Raw genomic sequence first — 20,867 nt, forward strand, 5'->3', positions numbered from 1 at the left:
GGAGTGCAGGTGCCAAAGGGGGTCTGTTATGTGATATGTGATTTTTTTTTTCTCTAAGTTGACCATCCTTTTCAAACTTTGTTGGTCACTATGAATCAAAGTTATCTTTCAAACACACTGTCACTGAGGAAAGACACCAGCTGTCTGTCTGAAATGTCTGACCATTTCCAAAATCCTATCCGGTTGCTGGTGTATCTTATTACCTGGATGTCTAACTTTCCTTGACGGGTCTTTCAAACAACATAGGACCTTGAGCAGGTGGATGAATCCTGGAAAGAGGAAGCTAAAGAGCTGCTACAGACCATCTCCAGACTACGGGAGGAGAACAAGCAGCTCAACACTGCTCTGTCCTCACACACTGCGGGACAACATGCCCAGGCTAAAGGTAGGTATCCACACCTTTGGGCCATGGCATCAGACCAACATGGCCCAACACCCTGGTTAACTCAGCCTAACACCCTACCCCTACCCCTACCCCTGCCCCTACCCCTATCCCTATCCCTACTCCTAGCCCTAGCCCAAGCCCAAGCCCTAGCCCTAGCCCTAGCCCTAGCCCTAGCCCTAGCCCTAGCCCTAGCCCTAGCCCTAGCCCTAGCCCTAGCCCTAGCCCTAGCCCTAGCCCTAGCCCTAGCCCTAGCCCTAGCCCTAGCCCTAGCCCTAGCCCTAGCCCTAGCCCTAGCCCTAGCCCTAGCCCTAGCCCTAGCCCTAGCCCTGGCCCTAGCCCTAGCCCTAGCCCTAGCCCTAGCCCTAGCCCTAGCCCTAGCCCTAGCCCTAGCCCTAGCCCTAGCCCTAGCCCTAGCCCTAGCCCTAGCCCTAGCCCTAGCCCTAGCCCTAGCCCTAGCCCTAGCCCTAGCCCTAGCCCTAGCCCTAGCCCTAGCCCTAGCCCTAGCCCTAGCCCTAGCCCTAGCCCTAGCCCTAGCCCTAGCCCTAGCCCTAGCCCTAGCCCTAGCCCTAGCCCTAGCCCTAGCCCTAGCCCTAGCCCTAGCCCTAGCCCTAGCCCTAGCCCTAGCCCTAGCCCTAGCCCTAGCCCTAGCCCTAGCCCTAGCCCTAGCCCTAGCCCTAGCCCTAGCCCTAGCCCTAGCCCTAGCCCTAGCCCTAGCCCTAGCCCTAGCCCTAGCCCTAGCCCTAGCCCTAGCCCTAGCCCTAGCCCTAGCCCTAGCCCTAGCCCTAGCCCTAGCCCTAGCCCTAGCCCTAGCCCTAGCCCTAGCCCTAGCCCTAGCCCTAGCCCTAGCCCTAGCCCTAGCCCTAGCCCTAGCCCTAGCCCTAGCCCTAGCCCTAGCCCTAGCCCTAGCCCTAGCCCTAGCCCTAGCCCTAGCCCTAGCCCTAGCCCTAGCCCTAGCCCTAGCCCTAGCCCTAGCCCTAGCCCTAGCCCTAGCCCTAGCCCTAGCCCTAGCCCTAGCCCTAGCACTAGCCCTAGCCCGAGCCCTAGCGTAGGACCTAGGCGCTAGCCCTAGCCCTAGCCCTAGCCCTAGCCCTAGCACCTAGGCCCTAGCCCTAGCCCTAGCTCTAGCCCTAGCCCTAGCGCGTAGCCCTAGCCCTAGCCCTAGCCCTAGCCCTAGCCCTAGCCCTAGCCCTAGCCCTAGCCCTAGCCCTAGCCCTAGCCCTAGCCCTAGCCCTAGCCCTAGCCCTAGCCCTAGCCCTAGCCCTAGCCCTAGCCCTAGCCCTAGCCCTAGCCCTAGCCCTAGCCCTAGCCCTAGCCCTAGCCCTAGCCCTAGCCCTAGCCCTAGCCCTAGCCCTAGCCCTAGCCCTAGCCCTAGCCCTAGCCCTAGCCCTAGCCCTAGCCCTAGCCCTAGCCCTAGCCCTAGCCCTAGCCCTAGCCCTAGCCCTAGCCCTAGCCCTAGCCCTAGCCCTAGCCCTAGCCCTAGCCCTAGCCCTAGCCCTAGCCCTAGCCCTAGCCCTAGCCCTAGCCCTAGCCCTAGCCCTAGCCCTATTTTCAATTCTAAGTGGATTAGGTACTGCATATATTTGCCATGAAGACTCATAGCTTTATTTATTTATTTATTTGTTCAGCTGTTTACAGCCAGGGCTGCCCAACTAGCCGTAGGCTATTATCAAGGGCTAACCCTGTACATGTTCGCACATGTTCGCACACGACGGGTTATACCGCCCCTTACGGGGTGACACACCCGTCCGGGTGAATGATGTAGATCAACATGAGGCTGATACGAGACAGAGGGTCGCCAGGCCTCCATCCGGGTGATTTGAAGTGAATCACCAACTCCCGACAGAAGGATTTGCACCAACGCACACCGCACCATCGCATGTGTGGGGGTTCTTTAACGTGCATGGGGTATGGCTCTCCCCATACACGGGACCTCCATTTAACGTCCTATCCGAGGGACGACTCATTTTTCACTTGAGTAAAGTGAGGAAAGTCGTGTTAAGTGCCTTTCCCAAGGGCACAAGACCGGCAACACGGCAGGCGGATTCGAACCGGCGACCTCTCGGTCACGGGCCGAATACACTACCATTGTGCTACGCGGCCCCACATAAGACTCATAGCTTGATATCTCTCTGTGTTGCAGAGATTTCTGAGAGTGATTTTGAGGTGATGGGTCGGCTGAAGGAGACTGTAGACAGACAGAGGGCCACCCTCAGGGCAAAGGACATGGAGATCAACCAGAGGAACATGGAGTTGGAGGCTGTAAGTGTTTCCTGTGAAATATGAATACTAATATTTATGAAAGGGCTATGTCAGCTCTCGAGGAGTATGCCCAATCAATCCTTGACAGCAAGAGTTTGAACTTGTAACACAGCCTACTAGTACAAGTAACAGCATCCCCATACAGGCTTTTTTGTTTAAGCATGGGTTTAAGAGGCAGTAACAATCAAATACCGCTCTCCATTCTTAAACGTCCACCAAGGAATGCAGCTGCTACCACCTACCCATCAACAACACCCTTGTGTCACATGACCTTTGATAATATAAGTACCCTTCAGAGCTGAAGAAAGATGGTGGATGCTTCTCATTCAGCAGCTTCTAGTTGTCTATGTTCAAAGACTTCTTCTTATTCATCTCCACAGCTTCAGTCGCAGGTGGAGCGCCTGGCTAAAGTGAACCACGACCTGCGGAGGAAACAGGCGCTCACCCAGCAGCAGGGGAAGTCCCTGGTGGAGGAGAAGGCTCACCTCCAGGCCTCTCTGCAGGGGAAGGAGCAGGAGATAGCTGCACTCAAGGACAGGCTGGGGCTGAAGGGAGACCTGGGGGACCAGATTATCAAGGTATGTATCACTAGGCAACAGCGTGATAGCCGCTGGAGTGGGGAAGTGTCACCTGGGTAATTGGGACCAGATGTAGAGGGGTTGGGTAAGCGACACGTAACAGGGGTCGGGATTCGAGCTAGAGACGGCGATAGGGGTAGACGTGTCCAGATTGTCCAGCTTGAGCACTGAAACAAAGTTTATCATCTCCGCAAACATCATATCTCTGTCCTGATTCCTTGACTCACTACCCGGCCACCATGACATATGGACCTGGGAAAGTCAGCAAAGAAGTCATCTTGTATAACTGTGTAGACATGTTGCCATAGCAAAGGGCTGAAGGGAGACCTGGGAGAACAGATTATCAAGGTGTGGACAAGGGAGGGTCAGCATAGAAGTCATCTTCATCACATGGGTCAGATTCTTTGGATATGTGGCTCGTCACACGACTTGCATGCTACTGGAAAGGTTTTCAGTATGAGATGAGACATTAAGGCGTGGTCCACTGTTCATTGTTCCCTGCCTCTGGAACTAGAAGCCATGAGTTCGATTCCGGTTGTGTTGTTCACCCGACATACCGGAAAGGATTGCAGTCCTTAAGAAAGGACGTTAAGCTGTGGTCCACTGTTCATTATTCTTGTCGAAAAGAGCTAGGAGAATTTCCCCCGTACAATGAACCTGCAAATACTGTACATAGCGTCTGTTGTCTCTGTCCTGACCAGTGGAAGACGAGCTCTTCAGCGAGCTAAAATCAAATCGAGATCACTCAGTTTTCCTCTCCTTTATTTTTAACCTCACACCCATACAGGAGATGATGGAGAGCCTGGAAGCACTACAGACAGAGGATGGTGACAGCAGCCGTGGGAAGGTAGTGTTGTAAGGGCTGCAATACTGCATGGATGGCTACAGTAACAACATGGTACCTGTCCTTACTAATACATGCATTGTTCTGTTCATTAGGACCATGCACTTGTGGTGTCCTGCTTGTGTCTGCATGGTGCCCCCCTCCCCACCTGCTGTAATAAGTTCTGTTTGTTTTTATGCACAAGACCTGACTGCTGAGGCAAACCCATATAATAGCACTCTTTTGATTGTGTTATTCTTAACCCATGCATGTACAGTCAAACCTGCCCGAGCGACCACCTCTTCTCAGCGACCACCTGGCCATTTCGACCGCTTTTTCTCGGTCCCGATTTTTTTTCCCATTGACGTAAGCATTAAGAGACCTTTTCTCAACGACCACCTGGCCAACGCGACCGCGACCGGCCCAAATGGGACCCCTAACGACCGCATTATTTTCTAAAATTGAGGGTGGGTTTTCATCGATTTTTTATGATAACTAGCGCGATTTTGTGCCGAAATCGGCCAGTTTGCGTCGGATTTTGACTGCCATTATGATGTTATGTTTAGAATGAAGATTGCGGCGGTCAATGGGTAGGTCAATGGGGGCAGTCCACTGTAATATGGGAGGAAAATCCGTCGTAAGAAAATCCGAATTTAGTTATTACAGAAGTTTTTTTTTAAATCTATAGCATTATAAAGTGAACGAATGCTGAAACGTATATAGCCTCATACTTTTTGAAGAAAGACCTGTGTAGCTCATACCTTTTTAAGGAAGATCTGTGTGAGCGCTTTTGTCAAATTGTACTGTACATTCACCCGTGGGTAAGTACGCTATCGGGACGCTGAGCGGGCATCGAATTCGAAAGGTGCACCGTAGTTATTTCAGATACGGCGATCAAGAACACAGCGACGCATATAGGCTTGTGTGGTAACTGACAGCATCAAAGTTCCCTTACTGTCTAAAACGTTAGTGTACAAATATTGAGCTTTAAAACACTGTATCGTATAAAAGCTCGATAAAAGCTTGGGGTTGAATTTACAATTTACAGTGTGCGTGTTGTATTTGACATTAAAGTCCTCGCTGCTTTGCGTGCGTGCAGTGTGCTTGCTATTTGCCATGAAACACAACGGAAACCATTTATACTTTGCATCGGGAATGTATTGAGTCGATACTCTTCTCAGCGACCACCTGTCCAAATCGACCGCTTTTTCCCGGTCCCCCGGGTGGTCGTCTTGGGCAGGTTTGACTATGTGCATGTATGTACCCATCTTAGTAACTAAGTGATATACAGTCAAACCAGCCCAAGATGACCACTCAGGGGACCAATAAAACCTGGTCTATCTGGACAGGTGGTCACTGCAGACAGGATTCTTAATGCTGGTATCAATGGGACAAATCATCCAAGGGACCATGAAGGCATTGCCCAGATGGTCCTTCCGGTGGTCACTTGTACAGGGTTGACTGTAACGTTAGTATACCTGGTAATCCTTACACATACAGCATATCTTGTCATGCCACAGAGTTACAGTGTATTGTTGAAAATTATTTACGTCTTTGGGAAATCCTCATGAAGTTTTGTGTTCTATCAATGTGGTATGACAAGGTTGATTGTAAGAATTGTAAAGGACATCAAGATGACTGCAACTTCATTATGTCCTTGTGTTTGATACATGTACTGTTGTTTCCATTTTTGCTCTGCATGGGTGTGATCTGTGCATATGTTACCATGGTTACATTTGTGGTGCCTGCATGGCTGTTTTAAGTTGATGTTTAACTGTGCACATTTCAGTCTGTTGTACTGCTGACTTTTCACATTGCATGCTTTCTGTTGAATATTAATACTGATGAGCAAGTTACAAAATTTTATAGATTATTATGATAACTATATGGACTGGGCAGAAATGTCTCAAATGTTTATGTGCTGTTCTGTTTAGATTATATTCTTGCTTTAGTTTTTGTTTATATACCATCTGCAAGATGTTATGACAAGATACTTTGTATTAGACTCAATTTTATATTCTGACTAATCCAAAATTTTACATCAAGCTTACATATTGAGAGATGAAACAGGTGAATGTAGTTTATCATAATACTTTCTGACCTTGTTTTGCTATCTGCATTTTGATGTACCCCGCATGTGATGTCTTTATTTTCAGACAGGTCACAAAATGCAATACTTTGCTCAGTGATTACTTCATACTTTGACCAGGGGGGCCTAAGTATTCATACGGTCCTTACGGCAAACATACGATCCTTACGGAATTCATACGATGAAACATATGATCCTTACGGAATTCGTACGATCCACTACTAAGAAACATACGATCCTTACGGAATTCATACGATCCTTAATAATTTGTCGCTGCCACACTGGTCCGTGCTATGTTGCAGATTTATTTCCTTTCTCCAGCTAGCCTAGTGGTAAAACAGTTAAAAAAACACAACGATGTGTCACCCAATAAGTTGCCACTCGTGCAGGTGGAGGTTTGAGAGCTTAGCGGGGTGGGATAATCTCGATATCGTCGGAAGAAACGCAAGTTCCGAGGCCGCCATATTGAATTAGTAAGGATCATATGATTTCCGAAAGGATCGTATGTTTCTTAGTAGTGGATCGTATGAATTCTGTAAGGATCGTATGTTTCATAGTAGTGGATCGTATGAATTCCGTAAGGATTGTTTGTTTCTCGTAAGGATCGTACGAGTACTTGATGACACCCCTGATGACTTTCCCATCCACAGGAAGAGCCCCCAGACCAGACCCCGCCTGATGACCCAGCTAACCTGGATGGGAAGTTAGTGATCGACCTGTCCGACCCAGACCGTCCCAGGTTCACCATGACGGAGCTCCGCTCAGTGCTGCAGGAAAAGAACGAGCTGAAGATTCGCCTCATGGAAGTGGAGGATGAACTCAGCAAGTACAAGAAGTTAGTAAATGTTGTTGTTTTTGTTTTATTCTATTATTTCTCTGATTACACCTTGTTCCTTTTTTCCTTTTAAAGATCTTCATTATTTCTTAAAATTTGATTGTATTCCTGTTTCATTCTTTTGTTAAGATTGAATTGTATTTCCCTTATTGTATGAAAAATAATCTGTTGTTATGGTTCTATGGAAGACATGCTTTCTTTTAAATTGCTTTACATGCAATGGCAGATGTCTACAAAAAAAAGGAAATATGAAAAAAAAACATGTTTTCAATGCATGTCCCAGGAGTATGTCTTGAGAAAAATGTCATTCAATCTTCTTCCTTACTGTCTATTCTATGTCACATACCTTAGAACTGTATTTTTGGATCTTAGACAAACCTGTCTTGTAAAGCTGCAAGCATTCTGCAAGCATTACATTATATAAGAAAGTGCTGCAGTAATGCCGCAGCCCGGCTTTCCACTGTCAAAATGTAGAAATAGAAAAAACATGAACATGAATATGCAAGTATTTGATGAACAGTCATCAGGACTTGTCTAGTATTATGTAGATTTCTATCACATGCTTTACATGTTGCTGTGAGTCTTTTCACTGCTGTATTCTTGTATGTTTCTGTGGTTCTCTCTCCGCTGTGTTTTTCTCAGCAAGCTGACAAAATCCACTCAGACTCTTCCCGGAGAAGTTTTTCCGGACACAAACACAGTCTGGACACAGACCTACAAGTATCTCTTACTCGTCATTACCTCTTTTCTTCACCTTCTTTTCTTCGTTTGCTGCTTCTTGGCTCTGTTTTTCCATTTTTCAGCATTACTTCAAGCCAACTAAAAGGACAACAGTCAAAGTACAAAATGTATAAGTAGACTGCATAGCTGTGTTGATGTTATGCCATGACTGTTTCTAGCGCACGCTGCATGTATCATATACATCAGGGTGGAGATTGCGATCTGGTAAAGTCTTAATTGGTAGATCAGAGTTTCTGTTGACAGAGATTGTGATCAGATTGCCAGGAATTATGACAGAACTGTACTTTATCTAACCAACACTAAAGTAAGTTGAATCTGACATTGGAACAACGTGACTGCAGCAGTGGTTTGTAGATGCCAGCCAGTTAACCTATCCTATCAAGTTCCAGAAGCTACAGTAGACAAGCCCATTGCGCAAGTCCTAACTTTCTTTAGTGTTGGTTAGATAGATTTTGTTTTGTAATAATGTCATTTACAGATGAACTTTCGAATGTGTTACGCTGGTCTCTCTTATAAATCCGTAGTTTCAAGCAAATCCATTGATCTGAATTATGGTGGAATCACCATTTGTACTTAGTCTGGCAATACTGAAGATCCTGATCATTTGTACTAACAGAGATCCTGATTGGGATCTCTGTTGACAGAGACTCCGATCGTCCTACCATCAGAATCAGCAATGCAGGCAGATTGTAATCTCTACCCTGATACATTCATACTTTGCTGTCAAAGTTGCCCTCAACATATAAACTAGATTCAGAACCTTGTAATACATTGCATTTGCTTGTCTTCTGACATGTATGCCAGCATATATCTGTGAAATCTGCAAAAATACAACTTTATTTTTAAATGCTTATATCCGATTGCTTTTACCAGCAGTCTTGGTAATGTGCACCGCAGAAATAACCTTGAGATTTCTTGTCTTTCCTCCTCCTTTTGTTTTTTTCTCTGCGTCCCTCCCTCCTCTTTCCATCCGGAAACTTTTTCGTTAAAACGTCCCGCCAATGTCAGTCCCGTGGAGGACCCGTTTATGGAAAGTAGCGTAGATAACAGGGACTCAGATCCTGATGAGGATTCGAGCAGGTCGAGCGATGGAAGCTTGTACTTTGACTCCGACCACTATTCCCTCATGAGGGACCCTGAAAGGTCATTCTTGTTGATGTCATCACTATGAGGCACTAACTCAGTAGCGTAGATACATCAAAATCGCTAACAGACATGGATATCATGTTTTGAACAGCCTGATTTTTTGGTGACTGAAATACTAAAATTGTACCAAGGTGGTCAAAGCTAATACATGTAGTAGGTTGACATGTTAAGATTTTCATACTTACCAAACAGTATTTGCAATGTTCACCTTTATCTGTAGGGTAACCTATACCTGTTGTATTTAAAAACAGTGATATCAAGTTGATGGGTGGTGGTTTCAAACTGAAATATTTTGAAAATATTGTAATTTAAAACCACTGTCCATAGATGTAGCCAGTCTCAGATTTTAAAATCAAGTGATAGATAACACTAATTGTCATCTTGGAGAGTTGCACAATTGTACAGTATCGTGTGAAGGAATGAAATCTATCTTGAGTATCAAGTGTGTATATAGTAGTAGAGTGTTCAATTTAAGGTCACAATAGTACAGCTGTCTGGTTTGGGTTACAGTGTATGCACTAACTCAACCAGCTCAAAAACCAGGCTGAGAATATAGTTTCAATGACCATGGCATGTCACATCTTTCAAGCAATTTTTAACAAATTGCCCCTCTTAGCCAAATGTGTAGATATAAGGTGTCCCACAAACTACCTTATCAATGGTACTAATTGAACACCATTGAATTCTGTGCTTGTTTGTTACTTAGTTTATTTAATCCAAAGCTTTGTTAACCCTCTCCCCTTGCCCCATTGCAGTGAAGATGAGACAGATGCTCCAGTTCCTGACTTACCAGAGCCAGCAGCACAGCAGCCTCAACAGGAGTCTGGCATCAAAAAACTGTGAGTATCACTCTACTGTGAGTCTTAAAAGAGCTGGTTTTATATTTCCAGTGTCCTCTCCACTGCAAAATTCATGACGCCATGCAACAGATGTCTGTACCACAGAATTGTTTCAACTACAAACTTAAAACACAGCAAAACCTCCTTTCGTCATCTACCACAAATGTCCCTGTGAAAATAAATGAATTTACAGTAATAAGTACTTAACCCCTACAGTAGACACTAGAACACACTGGACAAGGCTAGACCAGAAATGCAGCAACATTTCTTGTTAGGTTGGGACTGTTAGCTATTAACTATTGATAACTACATGTATTAGTATTCAATGCACCCTCAAGCATCTCATGACATTGTCCACAATGTCCATAAGTGTAATGAAAAGAAATTCTTATCACATTACAGATTCAGCTTCTTCTCAAGGAGTAAGGCCTCTCCAGATCCTCCAAGCCCTTCTTCTTCTCACCAACCCTCCCCGAGTCCCGCCTTGGACGTCTCAGAAAGTGACAGCAGCATCTCCGAAGAACAGCAACAACCCCACAGTACCGAAACCACACCAGTCCCTGACGAAACCACACCAGTCCAAGCCGATACGGTATCCGCCCCCGCAGAAACCGCCCCAACCGAATCCAGCGTGGTGTCCGACCAAGCCGAACAGAAGAACGGCCACAGCCAGGAGAACAGTGACAATGACCAAGAGGTAGACAAAGCCGAGGAAGCTTCAGAAACTGTAGCAACAGATGGGAAAGTGCCGGAGATGTTGTTATGCAGTGGTGTGTGATGTGACACTGGGGAGATACACAGTGATCAGCGCTCAAAGTTTTTATTTGGAAATACTGGTGCACAGAAAACATAAAATAGAGTGTCAGCAAAACACAAACTTTCAGCGCTTTAATCTGAAATTCTATAGCTAACTTTTTATTGTCATTTTTTACTCTTCTATCTTTAAGAATATGCTGCTTGCAATAGTAACATATTTTACTAGAAGGGTGTGTTCATGATGTGGTTTTCCTGTTTGGGTTCAGGTTTGGTTGCTGCAGTTAGTTCACCAGGCACTGGAGTGACCTGCCTTCCTTCCTGCCAAGAACCCTTCAAGAGTCTCAGTTTGCTTCCTATAAGTCTTCAAGAGAGATCAAGGACACTAAAATGATGATCTCAAATCAGTACATGACATTGTGATAGATTTTCCTGGTTGGAAAAGAAAAAGCAGGAGGATAGCTCTGTTTGCTCTCTTTTGTTTGTAGTGGGCATGTGTGACTATACTGGTTTCTCCTGGCCTTTAACAATACACACATTTGCATAGTTATAATAAGCCATTTCACTGTTTGAACTGCACATGCACAGTATGGTGCAATGTAGGTATTATGTAATGGAGCTAAGGCATCAAACCTCAAGTGCCTTAGAACATGACATGCTTTAATGAAGAACAGTTTGACCACTTGTGCTGTGGTGTACACAGACTTGATACTGTAAATGCAGAAATGTTCGCTGTGGATTAATGTTCGCGGTTTTCGCGGTGACCACTTCACCGCAAACTTAAAACTACCGCGAACATTTTTCTATTATGGTATTAAACTGCAGTCTATGGTGTTACCGGGAAGTTAAAACCACCGCGAAAAGTCATTTTTCCCGCTACCGCGAAATCAAATCCCCGCGAACTTAAATGCATTTACTGTATCATTCAGGCCTGCCTTGTGTAGACAGAAAGCCTACAGTTATGTGAAGAAATCGAGCAAGTTTTGTGGAAAAGTGTCCTGTAATAATATGTTGGTTTCTGTTTAATCTCGTGCTAACCCATAGATATGTTTTTGATATTTTTTGGTTTCACTTGCTGCTATGTTCAGAGAATACTATGTGATTCTTGATTGCATGTATAGATTTTATGAATACAGCTGATATGATTTTAATGTACAATACTTCTCTCTGAATTCTAATTTTGTTGCACTCACAATGAGATGCATTTTTGAGATGCAAATTGTGCAAATTTTTTTAGTAAAAAGGAAATTATCCAGAATGTTATTCTGTTAACATTACACAGCAAATTTATAAACTGATTAGCAGAGTGAAAGTGGATTTTATTATTGTAAAACAAAGCTTTTATGATCCTGGAATAGTGTAGGTCACACCAGGGAAAACTAAACGAGAGGCAAAATGGCAGATTTACCATTTATATGTTTATCCCACCTATGTTTTTATTTCATATAATGTTACCACTATTAATAATAATAATTACACTACCCAGATAATTAGAATTAAGGGCCTGCAGTATCATTCTACAAATTGCCAACTTGCCATGCACCTGTTCTTTGTGAAATAGCTTTTATTTAATCAACAATCATGTCTTATGCAATTATGTGATACTTAAGTGCCATATGTAGGTGATATTGCTATTATGAATGCCAAGAAAGAAAAATTGTTAAGTTGGTGTCATGTAATATTCATGTGTTGGAGTTATTAGATGTACACATTTCATAGTATGTAACTGTTTTGAGAAAGATGAACTACTAGTATTAGTCAGTATGCCTTCAATGTGCTAACAACCTTTTAATTTTTGCATAAAAAAGATAGCTATAAAGTTGGATATATTCTACATTATATATAACTATTTTACACTGACTAATACAGAAAATTCAATCTCACTTGCATACTTCTCAGTGTTGCACCAGACAGATACTTTAGACTGCAACACTTGTGCCAAATCTTCAATAGAATCAATGGCAGATCTACATTGTCTGTGAGTGATTTTTCTTTGCCAACTTAAAAAGGTAATGAAGTGTAAGAACCCAAAAGGACACTCCCCCATACTGAAGCAGCCTTGATAATGTGGTGTAATAAAAAAAAAAAATGATGTAGTCAGTTTGACACAATTATTTTAATACAAATGAATTTCGAACACACTTTTACAAAACAATTACTTAGAACTATGTTTCTGGAATTTATTCAAGTGTAAGCCAAATTTCTTACTACACTGAGCTAAGTTTTCAATGTACTCGTACATCAGTCTCTCCTGTTCTTCCTCATTTGCCTATTGATCAAAATTGGGTGGCAATATTCACAACAGAAAAATCCATGAATTTCTCTGAAACACCTCATTTGGTGAGGGTATGGGCAATTTTGTGCCTAACACTACTAGTATTCAATTTCTTAATACAGAAACTAGTTAAAACTTGGTGATCAACACGAAAAAAATATATTACATGAAGATGGTGTACATGTAGAAAAAGGATATAGAAAACACTAATAGGATCACTACAAAAATATGGTACAGTAACACTAATAAAGTATAAAGTAAAACTACAGAATACGTCCAGCTCCTTTGTACAACATTAAGTTATTTACACAAAACTAAAAAAACACAACGTAACATTACTAAGCTCATACCATTCTGAAGAAAGTCGTTGGCCATTTTTCACATAACTGTACATCAAATGTTCATCACAAACTGAATGTTGAATTCATCATCTAAAACAAGCCTATCAATTGATATTCAGTTAAATAGTGCATTACAAGGCGTCAACTTGCAATATGAGTTCCAGTAAAAGCTAGCATTAGCCTGGGTGAGTACTCTTGAAGTACTTATTACTCTGATTAGGGCATGTTGGACCTACACACATATATCACATTTCTAGCAAATTCTACAGTAGGATTTATTCTGTGTATAAGAACCTCAGGCACAGTGGCATCGCAAAGGGACATGCTACTTTGGACAAAGGCTGTCTCCAGGAGACATTCCTACATCAAAATTTGCTTGTTGGGACAGACAAAAATTCACCCCATCCGTCCATAGCTGAAAATGTATTTTCGTAAGCTTAAAATGACAGATCTAAGAACAAATGCGCTTGCAAACAATAAGTGAGACAGAAAAATGTAAAGCCGGAGTCCTGCTTTGCTACTTACAACAAGAAAACTCCTCCCTGAAATGGTCAAAGCTTGCTTAGTTACTCACATTTACCAGTTACCGAATTGTCTTTAAAATTATCAGCAGCACAGCAAACTCCTTCTACCAGTATTACACTGATTTTGCCATACATACATACATACAAACTAGTATTTCCTACTTCCATCTGTACAATTCCTTAAAACACTAAACAAATCAAGGTTGACACGGCAGTGTTGATGAGAATATTCCTAGTATGTATTATAATGCTAAGGGATGTCCCTGTAGCTCAACTGGTAGCAGCCTTACAGTTAAGACTCCTGATTTTAATTATTAGTTGGTAACTGGGAAATCTCAGTTCATTCCTGGGAAGAGCTGTCTCAGTTGGGGCTGCACCCAACTTTTAGAAGGAACATAAAATGACAGTGCTGTGTTTTAGGATGCTAGCAACCCCTCCTTGTAAAAAATATGCCCTGCTACATAAACAGCAAAGAAACTTACTACCCTTTGTGCAACTAGGCACTACAATAACCGTAGTACGATAAACATAGTACAAGGTGAACAACAACAACATATACAACACATATTACAATGCTACTAGGGACTACAGTTAACAAGCTAACCAGGGATGTGACTCTAGCGATGCTTTGCTCCTGTCCCCGTAGTCATACTGCAGCTCCTCCCCAGGCTGGATGTCTCTGGCTGCGACCAGGATGAGGCGTGGCAGACCCCCAGCGGAGATGGACCTCGTCATCAGGTTCTTGTGTTTGGCACTGTGGTTGATAAGGCGACCCAGCCGACCCGACTCCGCTGTGGCATCAACACTGCAAAAAAAGATTGCACAAATACAGTTAACACTAATTCTCCCATGCAGAGTCAACCCTGTATGTATGTGTCCTAAAACTCTGCTTGGTCCTCACTGTTAGATGCTTTCTGCTTGCTGTAAAAAGGAAAAATAGATCCCACAAATATAGTTAACACCAATTCTCCTATGCAGAGTTGAACCTGTGTCCTAGAGCTCCTGTTTGTTCCAACTATACTTCCCTGTCCTGCCCTGTTCACTATTGACCGGAAATATCGAGCTTAAATCATTTAGGCACAAGGCAATCAGCGCCCAGTGACCGACAAGCAGTGCCCGTTGAAAGATGTTTTTGCAAGTCCAAAACTAGTTCGGGAATTAAGAATTTGTTTAGCCATGTTTCTGTTGGAACTGAGTGTTTTTACATGTCCAGTTCTTCCACTGTACAGGTATGCAGCACTACTTAGTAGCCTGACCAAATCAAGCTTCTAGCAGCCCTTCAACAGTAGGTCTAATCAGACCCTAACAGTGAGAGATTGTGTACCACAGGCTACACACTCACCAGTATGTTTTGTTCCTGTACTTGAAGTAGTACATGTAGCAGCCTGTGCTTGGGTCCTCCGCATATTTAGCCTCTCTGTCCTTGGCCATCTTTGTGTCGATCAGATCCCCTGCATATTCCACCACAAAGTCTCCTCGTCCAAAAGCCTTGGTGGCCACCACACCCCTTCCCTTGCCTTCTATATCCACAACCTAGGAAAAAGAAAGGAAAGCAGAGTGGTAAATGTTTTGGCACATTCTTTAACAATGGTGCACTGATGTGTACAAAAGTGCTTAATATCTATTCCAATGTAAAACCCGTAGTTAAACTGACAAATCAAATGAAAAGATGGGATGATCCAAATAGAGGTAAATCCTTACTTCCATCCCTTCCTCTGCATTTGCCAGAATCTGCTGCTCTATCCACTCTTCCTTCTCTTGCTGAAAAAAGGAAGTGTGAACATTTACTGCTTTAGTAAATTTCCCATGCCTTACAGTTCAATGTCATCCAACTGCAGATAGACGTAATCTTCTTTAGCAATGAGGTCCAAAAAAAATCTATTAAAAAAAACGAAAAAACAAAAACAAGGCCTACCTTCAACTCTGCTTGGGACTTTCTGGCACTTCTTCTCACAAAGTAATCATCAATGTGATGAGACTTCACCGGTTTTCTGTCTCTTCTGGAAAAAAAAACAAGACAAGACGTATTATTACTGTGATCATCTTATCAGCTAATTAGAGGCCATGCCTACAAAATTGGAAACCTCAACAGGGCCTCCCAACGTATATTGTATGGGCTGCAAGCAAGATTCTATGTAGCAGTATGATAGAAAACAGTATGTAGAAAATCCTCAACTGTTGTTTCAGTCTATCTTACAGCTGAAACATAAAGCACAATATGAATGGTATTTAAAATTGTTATTGTATGAATTGCTGAATGGCCTGAGCTTGTCAGAAATGTATGTAAAAAAACAGTACTAGTTCATACCTTTTTCTTGCAGATGATGGTCTGGAGACACTGGTGGAAGGAGCTTTCTTGCCATTCTTCCTACCTCTCCCTTTAGCTGATGTAGCAGCAGACGTTTCTTTGGTGTCGGGTGTTTGATCTTGCTGATCCGAGACAGCTGCAAGTGCTTCCCTCACACCAGGTTCAGCAGTGGTTGTATCTCCCAGGCCACTTTCTAATGACTTTGGTTTCAGCTGAGACATCAGGACTTTCCCTGGTTTGGCCTTCGTCTTTGTGGGCGTGGTCTCTGGGGTGACCAATCCAGTGGAAATCAGCTGGGAAACTGCAGCAGAAAAAGAACAAATCAGGAAAACTTTTCGTAACTCATTATAGTCATATCATTCAATGACTAAATGCATATGATTTGTGATCTGAAGATACCTTAATTTTTGCTTCACATTCTAATTCTTTTTACAGACATCTAACAAAAACCATGTCCCTGTGCTGCAACACAAGCGTTCACAAACAAAATCATGCCGTTTTGCTGTAGATCAGTGGGCGGGGGCTTGATCTGAGGGTTGGCCCCAGCTCAGATATGTTGTTTTAGGCATTGCAGTTATTTTAGTCATTTTGGATGTTGACTTAAAACCGATCACCCCTACTACGGATCCTCTATGACTATTCCAATGGTGCAAAAACTCTACCCATTTCCTATACCTACTACGTAGTACTAGTAGGCATGCTAGAATGATGATAAGTGTCAAACCTTCAGCTTCAGCTCCTGGCCTCCTAGTCACGACAACATCCTCTGTCGCCTTAGCGATGTCAATCAGTTCCTTTGCTATGCGATGTGGACTTGAACTCAATGTCTTGTTCTCTGGGCTCTTTGGGAAGAAGTCGGTGATGACAACCTGTGTGCCTGCCTTCTCCTCACCCTGCATGGTGGGCTCCTGGTCAGCAAATATCAACAACAAATTAGTCATCAGGGTCCTCCCTAGAGGATGGAATAACGGAGGCCCTCCACCATACTCCTAGCCAGCTCCACTATACTACTTTTCAAATTTAGTGTGTTTCTTCCCTATTGTCTATTGCCAGCCCCTCCACTATACTAAAAAATTCTGGGGAGAACCCTGGTCATGCAAAATGGATCTCAAATGATGGAAAGATATGAAGATGTGGGCTGTTTGTTTTGTTTGTTTGTTTATTTTGGCTGTTTGATGCATAGGACGTTTCTCATTACCTGTGCCAAATCTGTTCACTCCTAGTCCTACCTGGCTGAAACAAGCTCTAGTCTTACTGAATATAAAAATATATGCCCCCCTCCCCATCTATCAAAAACCAAAGACAGAGTTTTGAGGTTATGTAGTCTGTTTCGCTTACCGTTTCTTTCGTTTTGCAAACCTGTGGGGATGCAGCTCCCTTCACATGCTTGTTCTTCTTTGATCTTCCTGTAAAACACAACAAATCCTGCATGTAAACGGAAACCTAAGGACTTGAAAGATCGAATCGGCCAAAAAATACATAACCACCCATGCGCTCAAAAGTGCCCCCTATCAACATACATGATCAAGTGGTCTACAGCCGGTCGCTGAAATCAATGAGATTATTTCTGCATATTTGTCAATGCCTACATGTTCGTATTGCAATATCGTACCTCTAGCCATTGTTCAACTCTCCAAATGATCGAGAAAAACGCGGAAAATCGGTACAAAATTGATCGAAGACAACGTCCAGCTCACAGGCCTGCAGCTCAGCTTGGCTGTGTTTCAAACTGTGGGGATTTAAATCAAATGCTGGGCTGTGATTGGTTCATCTTTCATCTGGCGCCAAATGATTAGGAGTGCGCTGATTGGCTACAGCCTGTCACCCTTGACCTCTTTTAGTATTTTTTATCGTTTGCAACGGTTTTGTATGAAACTATGATTTCATAGACAATAATTTGATATCATATTGAATTCAGACAAATATGATAAACTGTGACGACGCGTTCAACAAGACTCTTGCAAAAGAGCTCACATGATGACGTTGTTCGAGAAAATTCGAGATCGTGGGACATTTGATTACCTTTTACCATAGGGTAGGATTAGCAAGAAGGCTATCATCTACCCATAATAACTCTAGTAAAACACCAGATTTCGATATTGTGTACTATGTTTCTGATACAAATATATATGTGTCATTTTGTTAGCTTCACAAGTATCTACAAAAACTCATATTACTGGAAAATATAAAATTTCAAAATATTTTTGCCCCCGCCCGGGGAAGAATGTAAAGGTCCAAAGGATAAGAACAAAATGGTGGCCGCGATGGTCACTCGAGCACAGGATGGCGACGTGCTTTACACTGCTGCGAAAGGTTGGCTAGAGGGCGAAAGGTAAGGCGATCTGACACACCACGTTACACTTATCGTGAGATAAGAAGTCAAGGATTCATTTGAGTGGATCAGAATCATCATTCACGCCCTAGTTATGAAAATAATCGCCTGTGGATTTGGTGTGTTTTGCCGGTTCACGCCGGTTTGTTACCACACGTAACTGCCCTTGGATGCTGCGTTATACCAGGACCATGCCCGTCTATATTCGGGATCCCCGTCACTACGCAAGTCATTCCAGTAAAAGAAGACTTTCAGGTCGAACGTGCTTTTTCAAAACCACCCCATGGCCACCTTGGTAAGACCACAAACTGATGAATAGTTGATAGTTTCTGGTTCCAACCCGGAAGTCATGATTTCACTTCCACGTGCGCATGTTTGTTTGGCAAAAATGAGTCAGTGAACTATAAGTTTCCATTATGATTACGAGACCTGAGGCACCATTTTCAGATAGAAGGGGAATCGACTGAGCCGATCATAGACTACCTCATCTTTGGATCTATCGAATTTTCTCTCTCGCATTTTTGTCAGCCAGGATTTAGACCGGAGGTTTCGAAACTCAGTATGTCTGCTTCCTCTTTTTAATCTCAGAACGGAAAGCGCCTGTTCCTCAGTATTATCTGTTTCCCAACACCCTGGACATGAAAGACATTGAACTCTCTGTTGCTTTCAAAACAGCAGAAGCCACCAATATCACATTTTCTTCATATGCTATCCATAAGAAAAGCTAATTCCTAGTCTGTGTGATTTTGGTGTTTTCTATCACAATTTGACAAAATGACAATGAAAATGAAACTGAACGATTTTCAATATGAAAGCAGACATCACTCATTGGGCAACCATGACACAGCAGTTAAACTAGACTTTGTTCAAAACTGAAGTGATTCAGCACTGCTCTACTCAAGTAACATCCTTTGTATCCTCTAAAAGGGGTCTGCATGCCCTTTTAGGTAAGAGTGTAATCAGCTGTTTTAATTACTCACAGTTTGTAGCTTGACCCCTTAAATTTATCGTGAACTTTAATCAGTGAATTCTACGCATAGGGTAATGAAGTAATACTTACTAACTTAGGCACTGCCTAACGTAAATCATTGATGGTAAGTTGCCCCATGCAGGACCCTTAGAGCCAAATAACTTCAACCTTCTTGAATTAGTGAGCTGTAAACGGGCAAACGTTTCATTGCAAGCAACTGCCATTAAAAAGGCAACAAAATAATGTTTCAGTGTCTCAGAAAAGTACAGGATCATGCTACAGAAATTGTAACAAATGTATTATTATTATTTTTTGTTCCAGATGGGTGACAGTTCGTTTGACCTCCTGTCGGCCGCGCTAGACGAGAGTGGGCTGGCGTTCGATGCCAACGACATCCTCAACCCTCCGACAGACGCAGGTCAGGGGTCAGGGACGGATGGAGGCGCGGACCCAGGCAGTGTCCTGGCTCAGGTATGACAGTCGTTATGATGATAATGTTGCAGATATGTAATGCTAGTGCACCTTTATTGGCAGAGTAACCTATATACGTTGTGTTTACCGGAATACCCACACGGCATTAAGGGATATAAAGTCGACGGTCGGTGGTTTCAAGTTGTGATATGTTCAAACTATTGTAGTTTGAAACTATTTATCGTCTGTCGACTTCATATCCTTTAACACCCGTTTTCGAAAGCAACGGATATAGGTTACCCTGCAGATAAAGGTGAAATAACGTTAGTCATTATCTTAGTCTTTTATGTCAGGCCATGTTGATTTGATTTTAAGGATGACATCCTATGGGGAAGCCAAACTGATGCAAGCATGCAAATAAAGAAAAGTTTGGCCAGAAAAAGTTTCCTTCATTTTGAAATGTAAGTGGTCATCAGGAAGGTTGAGAAAAGGACTAAACACACATTGTATGGTATGCCAAATACATGTAGTAGAGTCTTCATTCCTGTTATTTAACATCTCCTTTGTTTTCTTTGACCTTCGAATTGACTTTGGCATTCCATTACATCAGTATCTGTTCTCTTATTTGTTTCAATCTATGGTATATGCTCATTTTATAGCTGCTTTGTATGATTTACAGCAGTATCGTTGGAAACTTTTTTGTGACATATTAATAGATAATACTAGAAACCTTGATGGCACTGTTATACGCTTGTTGCCTTATTGTTCCAGGCCATGGCAGTTAGTGGTCTGGAGATGGACCCAAACAACGACCCCCTCCTCATGGCACTGAGGGACGACCCAGCTCCTGTGTCACAAGCACACAAAAAGGTAGCCACAAACTTTTACATTGAATATTGTATGGCAACCTGTATTATGCCATGCCTGTTGCTTTATGATATAGAAAAACAAATGTATGTCAAGCATATTCATTACCTTGCCACTGTCACTATACACATGGAAATATCGTTGACACTTTATTTTATTTTATGTTATTTTATCCATATGTTTGTAAGGAAGATTTCTATGTTAAACATCAAAATAGAAGTCACGTGTAAAACAATAGGAAGTTAAATGGTGTTTATTTGGTTGCACTTTGCATTTTCCTTCACTTCTCTTCTCTTCACTTTGCGTTTTCCTTTACATTTCTCTCACTACATGTCAGTGAACCACTAGGTTCTAGTCTAGCTCACTTCATTATCCTGTGCAAGTACCAGTC

At 43.0% G+C, this 20,867-nt stretch overlaps 3 protein-coding genes across 6 annotated transcripts in view; 2 read left to right on the forward strand and 1 right to left on the reverse strand.

Annotated features, from left to right (window-relative positions):
• LOC118425297 (RILP-like protein homolog) overlaps positions 1-12,853 on the forward strand; it is a 19,456-nt gene extending 6,603 nt beyond the window's left edge. Inside the window, exons 4-12 of the mRNA XM_035834102.1 lie at positions 247-385; positions 2,526-2,644; positions 3,025-3,222; positions 4,010-4,069; positions 6,785-6,969; positions 7,612-7,689; positions 8,719-8,853; positions 9,612-9,695; positions 10,098-12,853. Coding sequence (XP_035689995.1) covers positions 247-385; positions 2,526-2,644; positions 3,025-3,222; positions 4,010-4,069; positions 6,785-6,969; positions 7,612-7,689; positions 8,719-8,853; positions 9,612-9,695; positions 10,098-10,473 — 1,374 coding nt within the window. The 3' untranslated portion in view covers positions 10,474-12,853. The remainder of the gene's footprint in view (positions 1-246; positions 386-2,525; positions 2,645-3,024; positions 3,223-4,009; positions 4,070-6,784; positions 6,970-7,611; positions 7,690-8,718; positions 8,854-9,611; positions 9,696-10,097) is intronic.
• Positions 12,854-12,870: 17 nt separating this feature from the next.
• LOC118426346 (N-lysine methyltransferase KMT5A-like) lies at positions 12,871-17,694 on the reverse strand. The gene is made up of 8 exons (XM_035835672.1): positions 17,509-17,694; positions 17,235-17,302; positions 16,621-16,804; positions 15,897-16,197; positions 15,504-15,588; positions 15,290-15,349; positions 14,931-15,121; positions 12,871-14,393 (listed from the first exon to the last, which is right to left on the reverse strand). The coding sequence occupies exons 1-8, from the start codon at positions 17,516-17,518 to the stop codon at positions 14,180-14,182; spliced, it is 1,113 nt and encodes a 370-aa protein (XP_035691565.1). The 5' UTR covers positions 17,519-17,694; the 3' UTR covers positions 12,871-14,179.
• Positions 17,695-18,064: 370 nt separating this feature from the next.
• Positions 18,065-20,867, forward strand: part of LOC118426345 (protein strawberry notch homolog 1-like) — a 30,216-nt gene continuing 27,413 nt past the window's right edge. The window contains exons 1-3 of one of the 4 annotated variants that reach the window (XM_035835669.1): positions 18,065-18,228; positions 19,520-19,669; positions 20,381-20,479. In XM_035835669.1, the coding sequence (XP_035691562.1) occupies positions 19,520-19,669; positions 20,381-20,479 (249 nt within the window). In that variant the 5' untranslated portion in view covers positions 18,065-18,228. Of the gene's footprint in view, positions 18,229-18,335; positions 18,524-18,663; positions 18,788-19,519; positions 19,670-20,380; positions 20,480-20,867 lie in introns of those variants that run through there. The other 3 variants (XM_035835671.1, XM_035835668.1, XM_035835670.1) reach the window with 3 other exon arrangements.

The sequence above is a fragment of the Branchiostoma floridae genome, chromosome 11 (genome assembly GCF_000003815.2).
Source record: "Branchiostoma floridae strain S238N-H82 chromosome 11, Bfl_VNyyK, whole genome shotgun sequence".
NCBI classification, from domain to species: domain Eukaryota; kingdom Metazoa; phylum Chordata; class Leptocardii; order Amphioxiformes; family Branchiostomatidae; genus Branchiostoma; species Branchiostoma floridae.

Bases quoted from the DNA above. Each gene is read 5' to 3' on its own strand.
- LOC118426346 (XM_035835672.1), bottom strand. The intron at 16,198-16,620 runs GTTTGACACTTA...TTTCTGCTGCAG, and splicing joins GCCAGGAGCTGAAGCTGAAG to TTTCCCAGCTGATTTCCACT. The intron at 15,122-15,289 runs GTAAGGATTTAC...TCTTTTTCCTAG, and splicing joins ATGCAGAGGAAGGGATGGAA to GTTGTGGATATAGAAGGCAA.